Source organism: Uloborus diversus, chromosome 1 (genome assembly GCF_026930045.1).
Source record: "Uloborus diversus isolate 005 chromosome 1, Udiv.v.3.1, whole genome shotgun sequence".
NCBI classification, from domain to species: Eukaryota; Metazoa; Arthropoda; class Arachnida; order Araneae; family Uloboridae; genus Uloborus; species Uloborus diversus.
In genome coordinates this window covers 94,418,682-94,432,947 of record NC_072731.1, presented here as the reverse complement: position 1 = coordinate 94,432,947, position 14,266 = coordinate 94,418,682, and the positions used below count along the sequence as shown (strand labels likewise).

The 14,266-nt window shown below is 30.1% G+C and overlaps 1 protein-coding gene across 1 annotated transcript in view; it reads right to left on the bottom strand.

The window, feature by feature from the left end:
- The window catches only part of LOC129226516 (3-hydroxyanthranilate 3,4-dioxygenase-like), a 66,697-nt gene extending 55,196 nt beyond the window's left edge, over positions 1 to 11,501 (bottom strand). Inside the window, exons 1-3 of the mRNA XM_054861457.1 lie at positions 11,305 to 11,501; positions 10,027 to 10,108; positions 2,804 to 2,887 (exon numbers count right to left, since the gene is read on the bottom strand). Coding sequence (XP_054717432.1) covers positions 2,804 to 2,887; positions 10,027 to 10,108; positions 11,305 to 11,387 — 249 coding nt within the window. The 5' untranslated portion in view covers positions 11,388 to 11,501. The remainder of the gene's footprint in view (positions 1 to 2,803; positions 2,888 to 10,026; positions 10,109 to 11,304) is intronic.
- Between the last annotated feature and the right edge of the window lie 2,765 nt (positions 11,502 to 14,266).

Sequence of the window (14,266 nt, the reverse complement as noted above, 5' to 3'; positions counted from 1 at the left end):
GATAAGGCTTAGCACTCCAATATTATAGTGCAAAGAAAACAAACTTTTTTGCTACACTATATTTTTGAAAAAAAGAAAAAAAAATTGTAATGGCCGAAATTGAGTTGTTTTGGAAAAAAAATTCCAAGCATACTTCCTGTGTGATAACGATTCAAATAAAATTTCTGGGACAAAGTAACATTGAGGTCCGAAATGTTATCAAAAGAGAAATTACTGTCATTTTAGGAGTGACCTAGAAATTAAGAAATTTGGATTAAATTTGATTAGGTTTTTCTTTTTCTTAAAAGTACGCTACACATTCTCTGTAAATATTGTACTAAATTTATGTAATACAGTATTGCAAGTGAATGAATAACATTGAAACTAAAGGGTAAGTTAACTTAAATAAATTAATTTTTGTAGTGGATGTATGTCAATCAATTTGAAAGTTGTCTGTGTTTCTTACAGATCGCTGAACACATCTCGCTAGACTGTTTATTTCCTAATGTGAAAAAAGTTGTTTTCAAGTGTGTCAAAAACTTCTAAGACAGGGATCACTTTGACTGTCATAATATTTAAAAACCCATTTAACTACTTAACAATACGTTGCAAGGAATACGTTGCTTTTTGAAAGTTTTATGCTTTTTGAAGCAATACAATATTTTTAAAATAAAGCCTACATGCATTCACTTAATAAAATATTGTTTCTTTCTTATTTCTTTAATTTTTGATTTGAAAATAAACGCTTTTAGTAAATTATTACTTCACAATATAAATTTCCTTTCAATTATGTGAGTCATTCATACCAGACAGTTTGTTCGTGTTACATTTTAATTAACCTTATTTCCTCAGAAATGTTACCTAGTATCTTTAATTACGGAGAGGGAGATATGTCTGGCAGAATGTGAAGACTTCATTACAACAAGGGCAACAATGAAGGGGAATTAGTGATGCTCTACGATCAGTTTTCCTTCTCATGTCACGAGAGATCTTGTAATGTGTAACGTTGATGTAATGTGGGTGCGCCTAATAAGGTCATGTAGACCGACAAGGCGATGATCCCATTTTTCTATGTAGTATAGTACAAATTTGCGAGATCGTGATTTTGTCTTCATCGTGAAAAACTAACCTATGACAAAGTGTTGTCAGCAAGCAGTTTGTATTCAACTTGCAAAAGTGTAGCAACAGTTATTACAAATGTGTTTTTGTCAAGATTGCCTTGTATTAGAAAAATGTGTTTCTGCATCATTCACGGTAGTTAACTGGTGTTAAAAAAAATTGTTAATCGTTCTAGAATGTCTAATTTATGTAGTTGACGAATCAAAAAAGTAATAATAATAATATCGTTGATTTTCGTTATTTTTCTTGTTATTTGAAAACTCTAGGAAAACAGACAGTAGCTTTTTGAGGCCATGATTAATATTAATGAGATTCCAAAGTCCTTATTAAAACACCAAAACAATCGGGTGGAGAATAAGATTCAGTATTCCGTAGGGGAGGGTGGCCCACAGCGGGTAGGCCTTTGTATGTCCCCCTCATGGTGTGTTAGTGGCGATAAATACGTATGTCGTGTTTACCCGAACACCCCCGAGTTATTAGCAGTCCCTGTGAAGCAGTAGTGAAGCGGCATGGCGCAACCAGGCTTAAAATTTAAAAAAAAAAAAAATGATTCATTTAAAAAAAAAAATGAAATTTTGTAACTTGTGATTAGTCGAAGACCAGCTGGGTTTTTTTTATTGTCAATAATATTAACTTATTCTGACACTATCCACCTATAAACTACGATGATCATTCCGATTTTTGTAATTATAAATTTAGGTTATAGTTATTGAAATAAAAAACGTGCCTTTGAGCAAAGCGGGGATATAGGATTTAATCGTATATTTATTTAAAATTTCTTGACCCGTGTGCTGACTTAGACTTTCTCTTTCAGTATGATAAGTATAACTTTAAAAAGTTTTTTTTTTTTTTTTGGATGGCAATTAATTAGTCTATTAATTAACTCAGTTATTTCTTTATGTTTTGTAAACAAATGTACTGACAGGAAATTGGATAAGTACGAATATTTTATATTTTTTTTAATATAATGGCAGGTAGTTAGTCAACTATTTTAATCATTTATAACTTCATATTTGATTGGAAAATGTACCAAACCACAATTAGTTAAGTTTACCCGCTTTGGGCTCACTGGTAGGGCGAAGCGGGTTTTTACAATGTTTGTAAGATTTGATAATAAATAAATATTGGGTTTGAAATAATACAAAATCACTTTTTATTTTAAAGTTCAAGAACCCTGCTAAGAAATACCCCCTCCCCTATAACTAGACAGCCATATATATATATATAACGCGCCCAGTATATCAGCAATCCTTTATACTCACTTAATCAAAAATGATGGATAGTTAGGACTGAGTGTTGAAGGGGCTGCAACTTTGATCGCGACCAACAAACCTGATGTGAATGAAGCGTGATGAACGTGAAGGTCTTTGTAACGTGAAATCATATTACTTGCACGATGCTTACTAAACGCAACAACTGTGTGCGCAGAAGAGATAGACCATGCAGAAATCACACGCAAACCTATGTCGAAACCTCAATACAGTACCACGTCTGTGACGTCTTCATGGAAAGATGGACAAGGACAGCCCTTTTGACTTGTGGCGTCGGAATATACAGCATTAGGATAACATTAAAGCACGTCAACAGATCTTCCTTGTCTATTTTTGTTCTATTTCTAATATCTTTAAAAATATTTAGTTGTTTTGTTTACATATAAAAGTCGGTTCACAAGAAAACTCAGAAAGAAAACTGATGATTATCTTACCTCGCCTTCTCGTATTGGCAAATCTTTAAACTGGCCTTTTTCAGAAACCACAAGTCTCATGTCTCCTTTAAGCATGTAAAAAAACTGAAATAATAATAATTATTATTATTATTAAAGATTTAATAGTTTTTGAATACATTTCGATAATCTGCTTACAATTCAAAAATTCTCCGGCAATATCAAAACTTGCAACTTAGTCATATACAAGAATAGAGAACAAAACAAACGTTTCATAATAGAAATTAAGCGTTCAGAGGAAAACCTCCGTCAGTAAAAAAAATAATAATAAATTTTAGAAAAACGCATTTGATTGTTTGTCTGATAGAATTTCCCCCCAGTAACAACTGTTTTCGAACAAATATTCCAGCAGACTTGCGGAGTTTTGTAAAAAGATTATAGACCGTTCGAAAATTATACTTCAGCAACCGCTATACTGGATCAGTACATATTTCGTTTCATAGTAAAAACAGACGGATGGGCGTCCTTCAAATCGCTAGTTGATGGAGGAAGCAATTTTTCTTTCAGTAGTTTCCAAAAATACATACTTTTGTATTTAAGAGCGAAGAAGGGGGCGCTTAAAAAAATGCAGTTATACAGAAACTATTGGTGTCATTACAGCCGTTTTAATTGTCTAGCGTGTCGCTCTCGCAACATTCATAACACTCCCACATCACAAACAACACTTAAGGGATTTCGGTGAAAATTAGAATAATTCCTATCGCTCAATGTAGAGTTTTATTCCAGGTAAGGGACTTCTAATGAATTTTTCAAACTTATTTAGCCGAACTCGAAATATTCGTATGGATGGCTGAAGGTTTTACAACTTTCAGTTTCAGTGAGATGAAACATTATCAGGATACATGCGTGCCTCTAACAGGATTTCAGCCCAACATGCTTTACCATCTAAGCTTCAGAAAACCTGAAAAAGCTTTTTTGTTGAGTTCAGAAACTTTTCGAAATGTAAACAATATTCAGCAGTTTAAGTCGACTATAAATTCTATTTCTTGACGCAACCGGATTGTATTACATTTGATTTCGATGTATCGGCAAACTCGGACATTGCTCTTTAATCCATATTTAAATTAATTAGCTAATGCCGGTGATAGGTGTTGTGAAAACTTTCTGGAAAACTAAGTAACTATACGTATTTTGCACCAAGAGCGTAGCCAAGAGGGTGGGGGGGGGGGTTCTGAGGTCCGCCCACCCCTTCCCGGATGACCACTGTCTTTTTTTATCAACAAAAATTTTTCCAAAAGAGATTTTTTTTTCTTTCAACCCCAGTGTTTTCCCCTTAAATATTCCCATTAATCGGCAATTTTCCAGCGGCCGAGTCTATCGGGTCGTGACCTTGAAATTCCGCCCGGATTGACTGAAACCGAAAAACCCCAAAGATTACCGTCAGCAAAGTAAATAAAAACCTACATGCATTGTCACTTCCGCAGCCCTACAGTCTCATTGGCGTGCTTTTTTTTTTTTATTTATTCTTCTTACGTTAGGACTTCATTACACATGTTGCAGCTGCAGCCAGAGTGAGGTACGGCTGTGGTGATAATTCCTATTCATTTCTGTTAGAACACATTTTTTTTTTCTACCACACATTGGAAAATATACCTTGAACAAAATTGTAATCAGAAGAAAATGAAGTTTACATGAACTAGGTAAGTTGCAGCTAAAGCTTTCTTAACAATAGGTCAATTTTATGAGTTAATGTTTTCCCAATTAAAAATTCAGTTAAATTTCTAAGACAGCAACGAAAAAGATATTCTGCTCATTTCGAGTGCTTGAGGACGAGAAAAAATGAATATTAATTATTAATTTATTAATTTTTACCCTTAACTTTATACTCAAAATATATATCCCTTATAGCCTTAAACTCTAGAGTTTTATAAAATATAGTTTATATCAAACTCTCTATACATAATTTTATTTATTTATACTCCTTAATTTAGTTTTACTATTTCTTTATATTTTTCTTATGATTCATTTTCAGTCAGTCTATATTTTGATAAATTTCAGTTTATTTTTAACAATAATGGGTTACTTATGCCCCAGGAAGCTTGCAAGTTTTGAACTGATAAAACGGCTTTTGTAATCGCGAAAAGGGCGGAGTTTTTTTCTGCTTTTTTTTTTTTGAAAACTTACGCTTTACATTGTTGGATACTAAACGTCTTATTTTTAGCTCAAATTAACATTGAAAGACTTCTTTCTCTTTCTGAGTAAAAAACTAAATTTTTTACGTATGTTTTCCCTCTTACAGATGTATTTAAACATGACCATGGAGTATATTAAATGCCTAAAAAGAATATGTGGTTGAAGGTAAAATATTTAAAATAAATGAACAAATAGAATTGAAGTGGATGTAACGAAATTACTTTTCGCTGTATCAAAATTTTATGAAGCGAAGAATGAAGTTGAAAATTACTTGAATATTACTGCGATCAGTTTATGAAATTGCAATTTTGGCCATATTAACATATGTAATTAAAATACTTTATTTGAAATTATTACTTTTAACTCTTATTGAATTGTGATTCTATGGTCCCAAGCGAAAATTAGCTAGTCAATTTTAATTGAAGAAAATATATTTTCTTCGGCGTTGCTCCGTTTTTCAAGTAAAACAAATTCGTATTTGCTTCACTGCAATAAATTTTCTGATTGTTATTTGCTGCTTTTATAATGAGGAAGTAAATTCGAAGGTGGCTTAAAACGTAACAAAAAACAGACATGTGCATTTAACTCGGAATCACTAGGTGACATATTTTGCTATCTACTGTGTTACAAGTAAAGAATTGAAAAAGGTGAACATGCGAGGTAAAAAATTTCCTTTTTTTTTAAACTTCTATATTATTGTTATAATTTTTTTATATTCTTATTTTCTTCAAATTAAAATTATTGCTATTTCTTGCAATAGAGTGGGTTTTACTAAAATCACCTTAAAACAAGAAAAAAAGTAATTATCAGCGTTATAAAATTCTCGAGAATACAGAATAATTGCAAAAATTCTTCCTAATGGAAGTTATACCCAATTTGAAAATGAATGAACCAGAAATGTTATTATTGTTATATAAATTTTGAAACATTGATTTAAATCAATACTGGAGTTTTAACCACAATTATTCTAAGCGTTTTTTTACCGTCTTTAAACTTTAGAACATCAGATAGATGATTTAGGAGTAAAAAATTTGCAAACTGAGGCTATGAGGAGCAGAAGTTTTTACGCTTGTTTCCAAAAGTTGGTTAACTTTATACTTACACATTCTTGAAAATGTATCTAGTTTGATGCTTCTAGATCATCGCAAACAGGGTGAAGACAACCTTAATGATCAAAATTTGACATTTTACGCCAAATTATGAGATTTTAGTCTTCGACACTTGCATACTGCTAGTAAACAAACCAATTTTAGAATCAAATATTGTGACGATGATTCGTAATAGAGCTCATTATAGTTATTATCTCGGTAGTTCATTACAATTATATTTTTAATTTGAAAAGACTGATTTGTGCAGAAGTTGTTTTGAATCGGCCGAATAAACAGAACTCATGTTTGGTGGTCAGACAGGTGGTTTTAATGCCCCCTCCTGATCTCTTAAACAAATCGCCAAATTCTCTGAGTCAAATCGAAAACATCAGAGGAACATTGCCAATAATAGTATTTAAATCATTCATGACCTTATAAAAATATTTGTAAAAATCAATCCTTTGCATTTTTCAAAAATGTTAACAAAATAAAAAGGTGCTTAATTTAATTCATTAAACATTCCATTACTCGGCATGTAAAAGATCCCTTAGGTATTACTTTTGCTTTGAATGCCCTTGAAAAAAATTAAATCTCTAGTGCAGTTTCGCATCAAAGAGAGCTTAACTGGCCCCATCTGGTGGAAACGTCAAAATTTCTTGTGCCATTCACATCCGCGCCTTAACGGTGACATATGGACAACTGAATGTCATGCATATCTGTGGTTCGTACCAGGCTAAAGACTCTAACGCAGCCCCATTATAGAAAGAAAAAAAAACATATTTGAACCAACGATAGCTTATTTTACCAATTCGTTGCAACAAAAAAAAAAAAAAAATATATAATGATACAATGATAATGATAAAATAAACGTCAATACGCATTTTCTAATATTTAATATGAAGTTTTTCGAACAGCCTTTGAGGCACAGTGGCTTTGCTTGAGACCCTTCTTTCTTTCTTTCTTCTCTCTCTCTTTTTTCAGTCAACTGAACACACTGTGTAAATTGGCCAAAGAAAAAATAAATAAAAATGGTTACATCAATAGATGCTTAGATGCCTTCCTCATAGAGTTAACAGTTTGTTTAAGATTTTAAATGATGATTAGAAATGATAATTAAAAAACGTATAAGATTAAAAATTTCATTCTGTTTCGGATTGCCGAAAGAATGTTGTAAACTTTATATACCATAGATACAGATTTAAAGTGTGTTTGTGTGTATTTTTCAAACAAAATGAGCATAAGTATATATGAGCATATTTTGTTGAAATATATTACAAAGTTTTAATATTTTATTTCATTATCACCTAACCATTTTCTAAGTAATTCTTAGAATCGTTTTTATTTTCCTATTTTCTTTTATTGCGAACTGTTTATTAAGGGGGGGGGGGAACCAGTTTAGGAGGCAGAAATTTTAGTGTTCTTCGTGATTTTTTTCAACAGGGAATAAATAATTAGAATTTGTCCAAACTTGAAGGATATTTTATTCATATTTTGAGGTATACTTTGTACTTTTTTCAAGTTATTTCTGCCAGAGATAGAAGAGTTAGAAGCTGATGTCCATGGATGGTCGTCATCAGAACTTGTTGCTGGTGTGCATTCTTGAAGTCAAAATTGTTTTGTTCACCTTTTTCACATTAAAAAAATATTTTTAATTGTATCATCATCTCAGAATTAGTTTCATATAAAGTGTAATTAAATAAAGAATATTCATATAAAATTTCAGAAACGACTGACGAATAACATTTTGCACTAGAATGCACACCAGTTGAAAAAAAGTCGTTTCGAGAAACACGCGATTGAAAAAAAAAATGATGTGAACATTTTCCAATCTTTCAAAATTTTTAAGTGCTCATAGCATTGGAACTAAACGGAATTTCGAATTGAAATTTTGGCAACATATTCTTGAATAGTTCTACTAACATTTCATGACATTAAAAAAAAAATGAATTTTTTGATCCGTCTAAACTAGTTTCCTTAATAGGAATTATATCACTCATTTCAAAAGCATTAGAAACATAATGCTTGAGAGGACGCTTATGTGATGGAATATTTTCTACCTATGTTCGGAAACTTTGTGTGGGATAACTTTTATTTTTATGTTAATTTTATAAACTAACAATAACTAATTTACCATGAAATATAACATTTTTGTTAACAAATTTTAACAAATGGCTCTATCAATTTCAATTATTTCATTAACTGTAACAGATAATCATATTTTAATAACTGGTTTTAATTGGATTCATCTTAATGTAATTATCTGCTAATAATTCTGGTATAGGATACCTCCTTTGAAGTTCATGCAACCTTGGACCCCCCGCTCCCCTTTAACGAAGTTCTAGCCACGTGCCTGTATTGCATACTTTCAAAAATCCCCATCATTAAATTCCAAAAAGTGGACGTGCATGCTCAATTTTTGTGTAATTATTTTTACTTTACTGCATACACCATATTAAAAGTTTCAGAAGCAATTATCAATTAAAATCACCATGCCATCTATACCCATTCCAATTAACATTTTGCAAAAGTCTAACGATTTATTGGAAAAGATTGAAGAATTTCGATAGAAATAGCCGGCCTAGTGAGGAAGAATTAATTATTTTAATTAATCAAAGATATTCTCTTGATTTTCATTCAACTGTCTATGGAAAATCAGTTAATTAAATAAAAAAAAAGTTTAACCAAAGTATTCATATTGTCATTTTCTCTTTCCAAAAGAAAACTTATTTTTTTGCGAACTTAGTTCTAAGTTTCTAATTTTGGTTAAACAGTATAAAACTGAGCTTAATTTGTGAGATTGAAAGGAAATGAAAAAAAAAATCAATTTCAAGGTCTAGAATAGGAAAAATGATATAAAAGGAAAATATCGATTGTATTATTCACTTATTTAAACGTTTTGCACAATCAATGATATTTTTTGAATTTTCTAAAAATATTCACTATTACAAAGTGGAAATTATATATATTTGTCCCCCTTCTCTGTCAGAGTTTTATAGTTTTCACACCATAATTTTCATTTATATCTTTTAAGGGGAGGCAATACCCTAAATACTTTCAAAAATTTGATTTTTATATATTTTCAAATTTCATTTCAATATTTTTTTAATGATACAAACTTCTTGATCGTGCTCATATTAGAAGTAAGTTAAAATAAGCTTTGAAAAAATATAAACCTATTCTGATGAGGTAAGATTTTCACCTTTAAATTGCAATATCTTGAAATGGTATTTTTGAAACTAAATGTTCCTTTTTCTCAGAAACTAAATTGTGTTAGGCTTTGAAATTTTCACCACCTATTTCATACATCTAGTTGCATTTACTGAAGTACATTTTTTCTCATATTCGAAAAATAGTATTGACTCCCCTTAAGTAAGTTGCCTTTTTTTTGGATAGGATTCTAGCACCTACAGTTTACTTGTTTAGTATGGGTAAGCAAATATGTTATTCTCCACATTAAGAAAAATAGTGTTCATCTTTTATGACCCAACTGAACTTTAAAGTACCATTGAAGAAATATCTAAATGAAAAGCAAACATAACTCTAGATGAAATTTTAGAAATTAGTTTTGGATTTAAAACAAAAACACATAACAGCATTTTAATAAAACCAATATATTGTGCTTCTCATACATATAAATATGTAACAAACTGTTTTATAGCTCTTTTTCTAAATTTAGAGAAAATAACTCATAAAAAGGATATTGAAGGATTAATTCATAAACCTGGGTTAAAGAAAAAATCTGTTCTCTATTCAGTTCGTAGAAATTATGTAAAAATGGGTAACCAAATTTTTTGGGTCGTAAGAACCAAATTTCCTCTTTAATAATCCTGTAAATATCTACCTTTTTAACGCTAATATATATTACAACAGATACGTTAGGTCAACAAATGTCTCGTTGATTTTTTTTTTCACTTAAAAAATGAAATCAATGAATTATAAATGCAAACAGATCAACAGTAGAAGGATGTTTCTATTGAAAATTACCTCTTCTCCAGCTTCCATATGAAAATCTTTTCTTGAGTTTGGTCCTCCAACAAAAAAAGCTTTCAATTGTCCATCTTGATGCCTAAAATTAAATATTATTGTGCAATCACAATTGCTTATTGTTCTCATTTGACTGTTTTGAAGTTCCTATGATTTTATTTTCCCACCGCCTCCCTCTGTAACAGCCGGCCTCACGATGCTGCTCCACTAGCGAAAACAGTCTCCAGGTTGCGTCCATATCCAACATACCCACGCATACATACACACACCTGCACAGACACATACACACACACACACACTCATGTCTGCACACAGACAAACACCCACGCATACATACGCACACTTATATACACACACACTCAAGCCTGCATACAGACATAAACACACACGCATACATACATATACCTATACACACACAGGCATACCCACTTATTCATGCCTCGATACAAACACACACGCCTACATACAAACACACTCGTGATTGCGAAAAACATAATTTGAATTCAAAATGGCATAATTCAAATTAATTTATTCTTTTCCTTTTTTGTTCGTTGTAAAATTCTAATTATATATTACGTAACTTTTCTGAATAATATACTTTATCTTTTTAAATCCCATTTCGTAAGTAACATTAAATAACATTTATTAAAAAAATAAATAAATAACAAAAAAATAAAATAAATAGATTGAGCCAAAAGAAAAAAAGAGAAGTAAAGCTAAAGAAGTTCCTTGTTCCTTGCAGTATCTAAAGTTCACTTCTCAAATTTCAGTTTTGTAAGTCCTTTATTTATTGTTAACAGTAATGAAATAATTTAAAATTTATAGAAAATGAAATACTATATCTTTGAAATGAAATTCTATCACTTAATTTTAATTTAATGAATTCGTAAAATTAGTTTAATTTGAAAACATTAGTTTTTCTATCAAGCCTACTCAAAAAGAAAATATTAATAAACAGAATAATCAACTGCTTAATACTTATTTCTGGTTAGTTGTACAGAGAAGCTTAAGTTAGTTTCTCCAAACTGACGGCATGTAAAGCTTAACTGTAGTTTAGATATGAATTTTGAATATAAGAAAAAAATGTTCTGGCTTGTATTACATTTTGAACTTGCTTTAAAAATTTTGCAGTGATTTAAAGAAAAGAGCATTAAGTGTTACTTTATAAGTTTGTAATGTTTTTACATTTTTTAATTAATTAATTTATGAGTATTTATTTATTTATTTATTTATTTATTACAGTTTTCGTTTATAGAAGATGGAAAAAACTGTACTTACATTAATTTGTTACATATTGGTGGTTGAAAATATTTCTTATTTTCGTCAAGCCACGCGTTTACGTCATTAATTACAGGTGCCATTTAAAGATTTTAAACCTACTACAAACTTAAAAAACTTAACCAAAGAAATCACATCTGAGGTAAAAATTTCTCCCTATTTCAGACGAAACGGTACGGCTTGTTTACCGAAGAATATCTTAAACCACTCGCTCAAGAAGAAACTTGGACTGTTCTTCAGTGCAGATAACTGAATGACCTGATATTTCTTGACCTGATAATGTTGTAGCAAGGTTAGGGGCCCGTCAGAGATAACACTTTTCACTGAAAGGAAATTGATGAGGCATGACTAAAGGAAGTTTGGGAGACTCGTGTTCCTTTTTTTAATTTTTTTATTTCTGAAATGTTACAAATTATTTCAATGCTTCGTATAAATCTAAATTTATTTGCTAAAGTTGCTTTCATGTCTTTTTCATTTTGAAAGAAATTGTTAAATGTGCAACATTTAAGACATTTGTGTTGCTATGCATTTTTAATACAAAAGCACGTTGCAGAACAAAGTAGCACTAGAACACTGGATTCTTTGATTAGGTTGCGGAATAAAGTAGAAGATGTAAAATAAGAAACAAAATGCTTTAAATTGGACATTTCATTTAAATAAAACATTCAAAATGCAAGAAAATATTTAAAGTACGCATCATTTCAACGTAAGTTTTAAAAGAAAGAATGATAGTGAGAAAATAAATAAATAAGTAAACTATCTATTTTGTGTGTATTAGGGTGACGCGCAAAAATGATTAAAAAAGTTTTAAAAATAATTAATAAAAAAACAAAACAAAGAAAAAAATGATATTGGTTTCGAACCTCTAATTACGCAATGTGCTTAAAAATCCGAAAAAATGGAAAATTTCATCGTATTTTTTAAAAAATTCTTTATTTAATGTTTTTTTTAGAAATATGTTATGGGAAAAAATGTAAAGTTCAATTATTAAGTTCTGAGATTACCTTTGTTCTCAGATTACCTTTAATTTTTTCAAAATCTATTATTATCATTAACAAACAAAAAAGAAAAGAAAAAAGAGATGCAATAGTTTTTTCATTTTTCATAAATTTTTCTAAACGCCTTTTTGTTAACTCATTAAGATTCATAGTGATGTTAGTTTAGCATTTTTTCTCTTTAAAATAAATAAATAAATAAATAAGTAAATATATATATATATATATATATATATATATATATATATATATATATATATATATATATATATATATATATATATATATATATATATATATATATATATATATATATATATATTAGGATTTCAGTGAAAAAACTATTTTCTTTTTAGGTCTCAGTCTCAAAAGTGAAAAGGAAAATGACTTTTAAGGGATTATAATCGCCCTACAAACCCTGAATTCTGCGTTTCCGGCACTATTCTTACGATTGAGCGTTTATTGCAGCTTAAGTCTTCAATAAAGTACCAGATTATACATCAGAATTTGCGAGTATGTACAGTGTCTCCCAAAAGTGTTCGTACACCTACGACTTTCAGCGAAATTGGGCCCTATCCATTGGTTAGAATTAATATTTCGGAATAGGTATTTAACTATAAGATCTATGATCAATTTTTAACAAAATTACGTGAAAAGTTTTTAAAAAATATTAAAACTTAATTTTTTAAAAATGAAAAACCAAAAAATGCTGAAAAATTTATCTCACAAAAGTTTTCGTACATTCTTAAAAATGTCTATATACTATTGAATAATCTAATTTTTCTTAAGTTTTTATTTAGCAAAATATCATACGGTATCAACAACACCTTTTAAACGCCTGGGAATAAATTTCATTCTTTTTTTTTTTTTTTTTTTGCGTAATTTCTGAGCAAGTGTTCAACCACACTTTGAGTCCTACTGTTTCTAGCTCTATTTTCGTTTCAAAGCCGTATTTTCGTAATCTAGCCACCAGATATCTCTAAATATGTTGCATTAAGTTCAAAGCTGGAGATTGAGGGGGTATTTTCTAAACTTTGGGACAATTTTCGGGGCACTAGAAGCAAACGTTGAAAGCCGTGTGCTTCTTATCGTTATCTTGATTAAAAACAAAGTTGTTTCCGATAACCAAATTTTTGGCTAAGAGTTCAAAATTGGTTTTTAAAATATTTAAAGGAACGGCATGATTCATTATTTCATCAAAAAATTCCAAACTACCAAGTCCTGATGCTGACATGCACCCTCACACTAGAACACCTCCACCGTCCTGATTAACTGATCCAACTAAGTTCTTAAGATTGAGTTCCAATTTTTTTTTCTACTTACATATATATTATCTATTACAACAATTTAACCAAAAATGTTGAATTTATTTTCATCTATAAGTAAGACGTTGTTTCAAAACGTTTTGAGCGTATTTATCATTGATTTTGCGACGAAAAGCGTAAGCTTTCTGTTTTTCGCACGACCAAGAAAATTTCTGCGGGAAGAGATCCTATTTAATCCAGCTAATCAGAGAACTTGGTGAACAATTTTAGGTGAAAATTAAATGTAAAACTTTTAATTTAACTCTGCAGAAACATTTACATCACTCAAATCTGTATTTTTCATAAATTTTTTTAACTTTAAATCTCCGATCACGCTTTGTTAACTTTGCCAGTTGACATTTTCTTACCTTGTTTTCGGTCCGATTCTTTTCTTTAAAGCATTTTATCTAGCACTTTACTATGGAATGGCGTAAATTATCTAATTTTGAGACATTTCAAACCAATTTAAAGCTACCGCGAAGAAAAAAAAATCAAATTTCGAATGGTGTTTGTTGTTTTTTACGAATACCAGCCATTTTATAGTATTAAGCACAATATTAAGGAATAAATAAGCAAAAAATTAAAGCCAAATGACTTTCAAGGGTCAACACAATGCAAAAATATTAAATAAACGTATATGATAATTTTAATCATGAATTTATT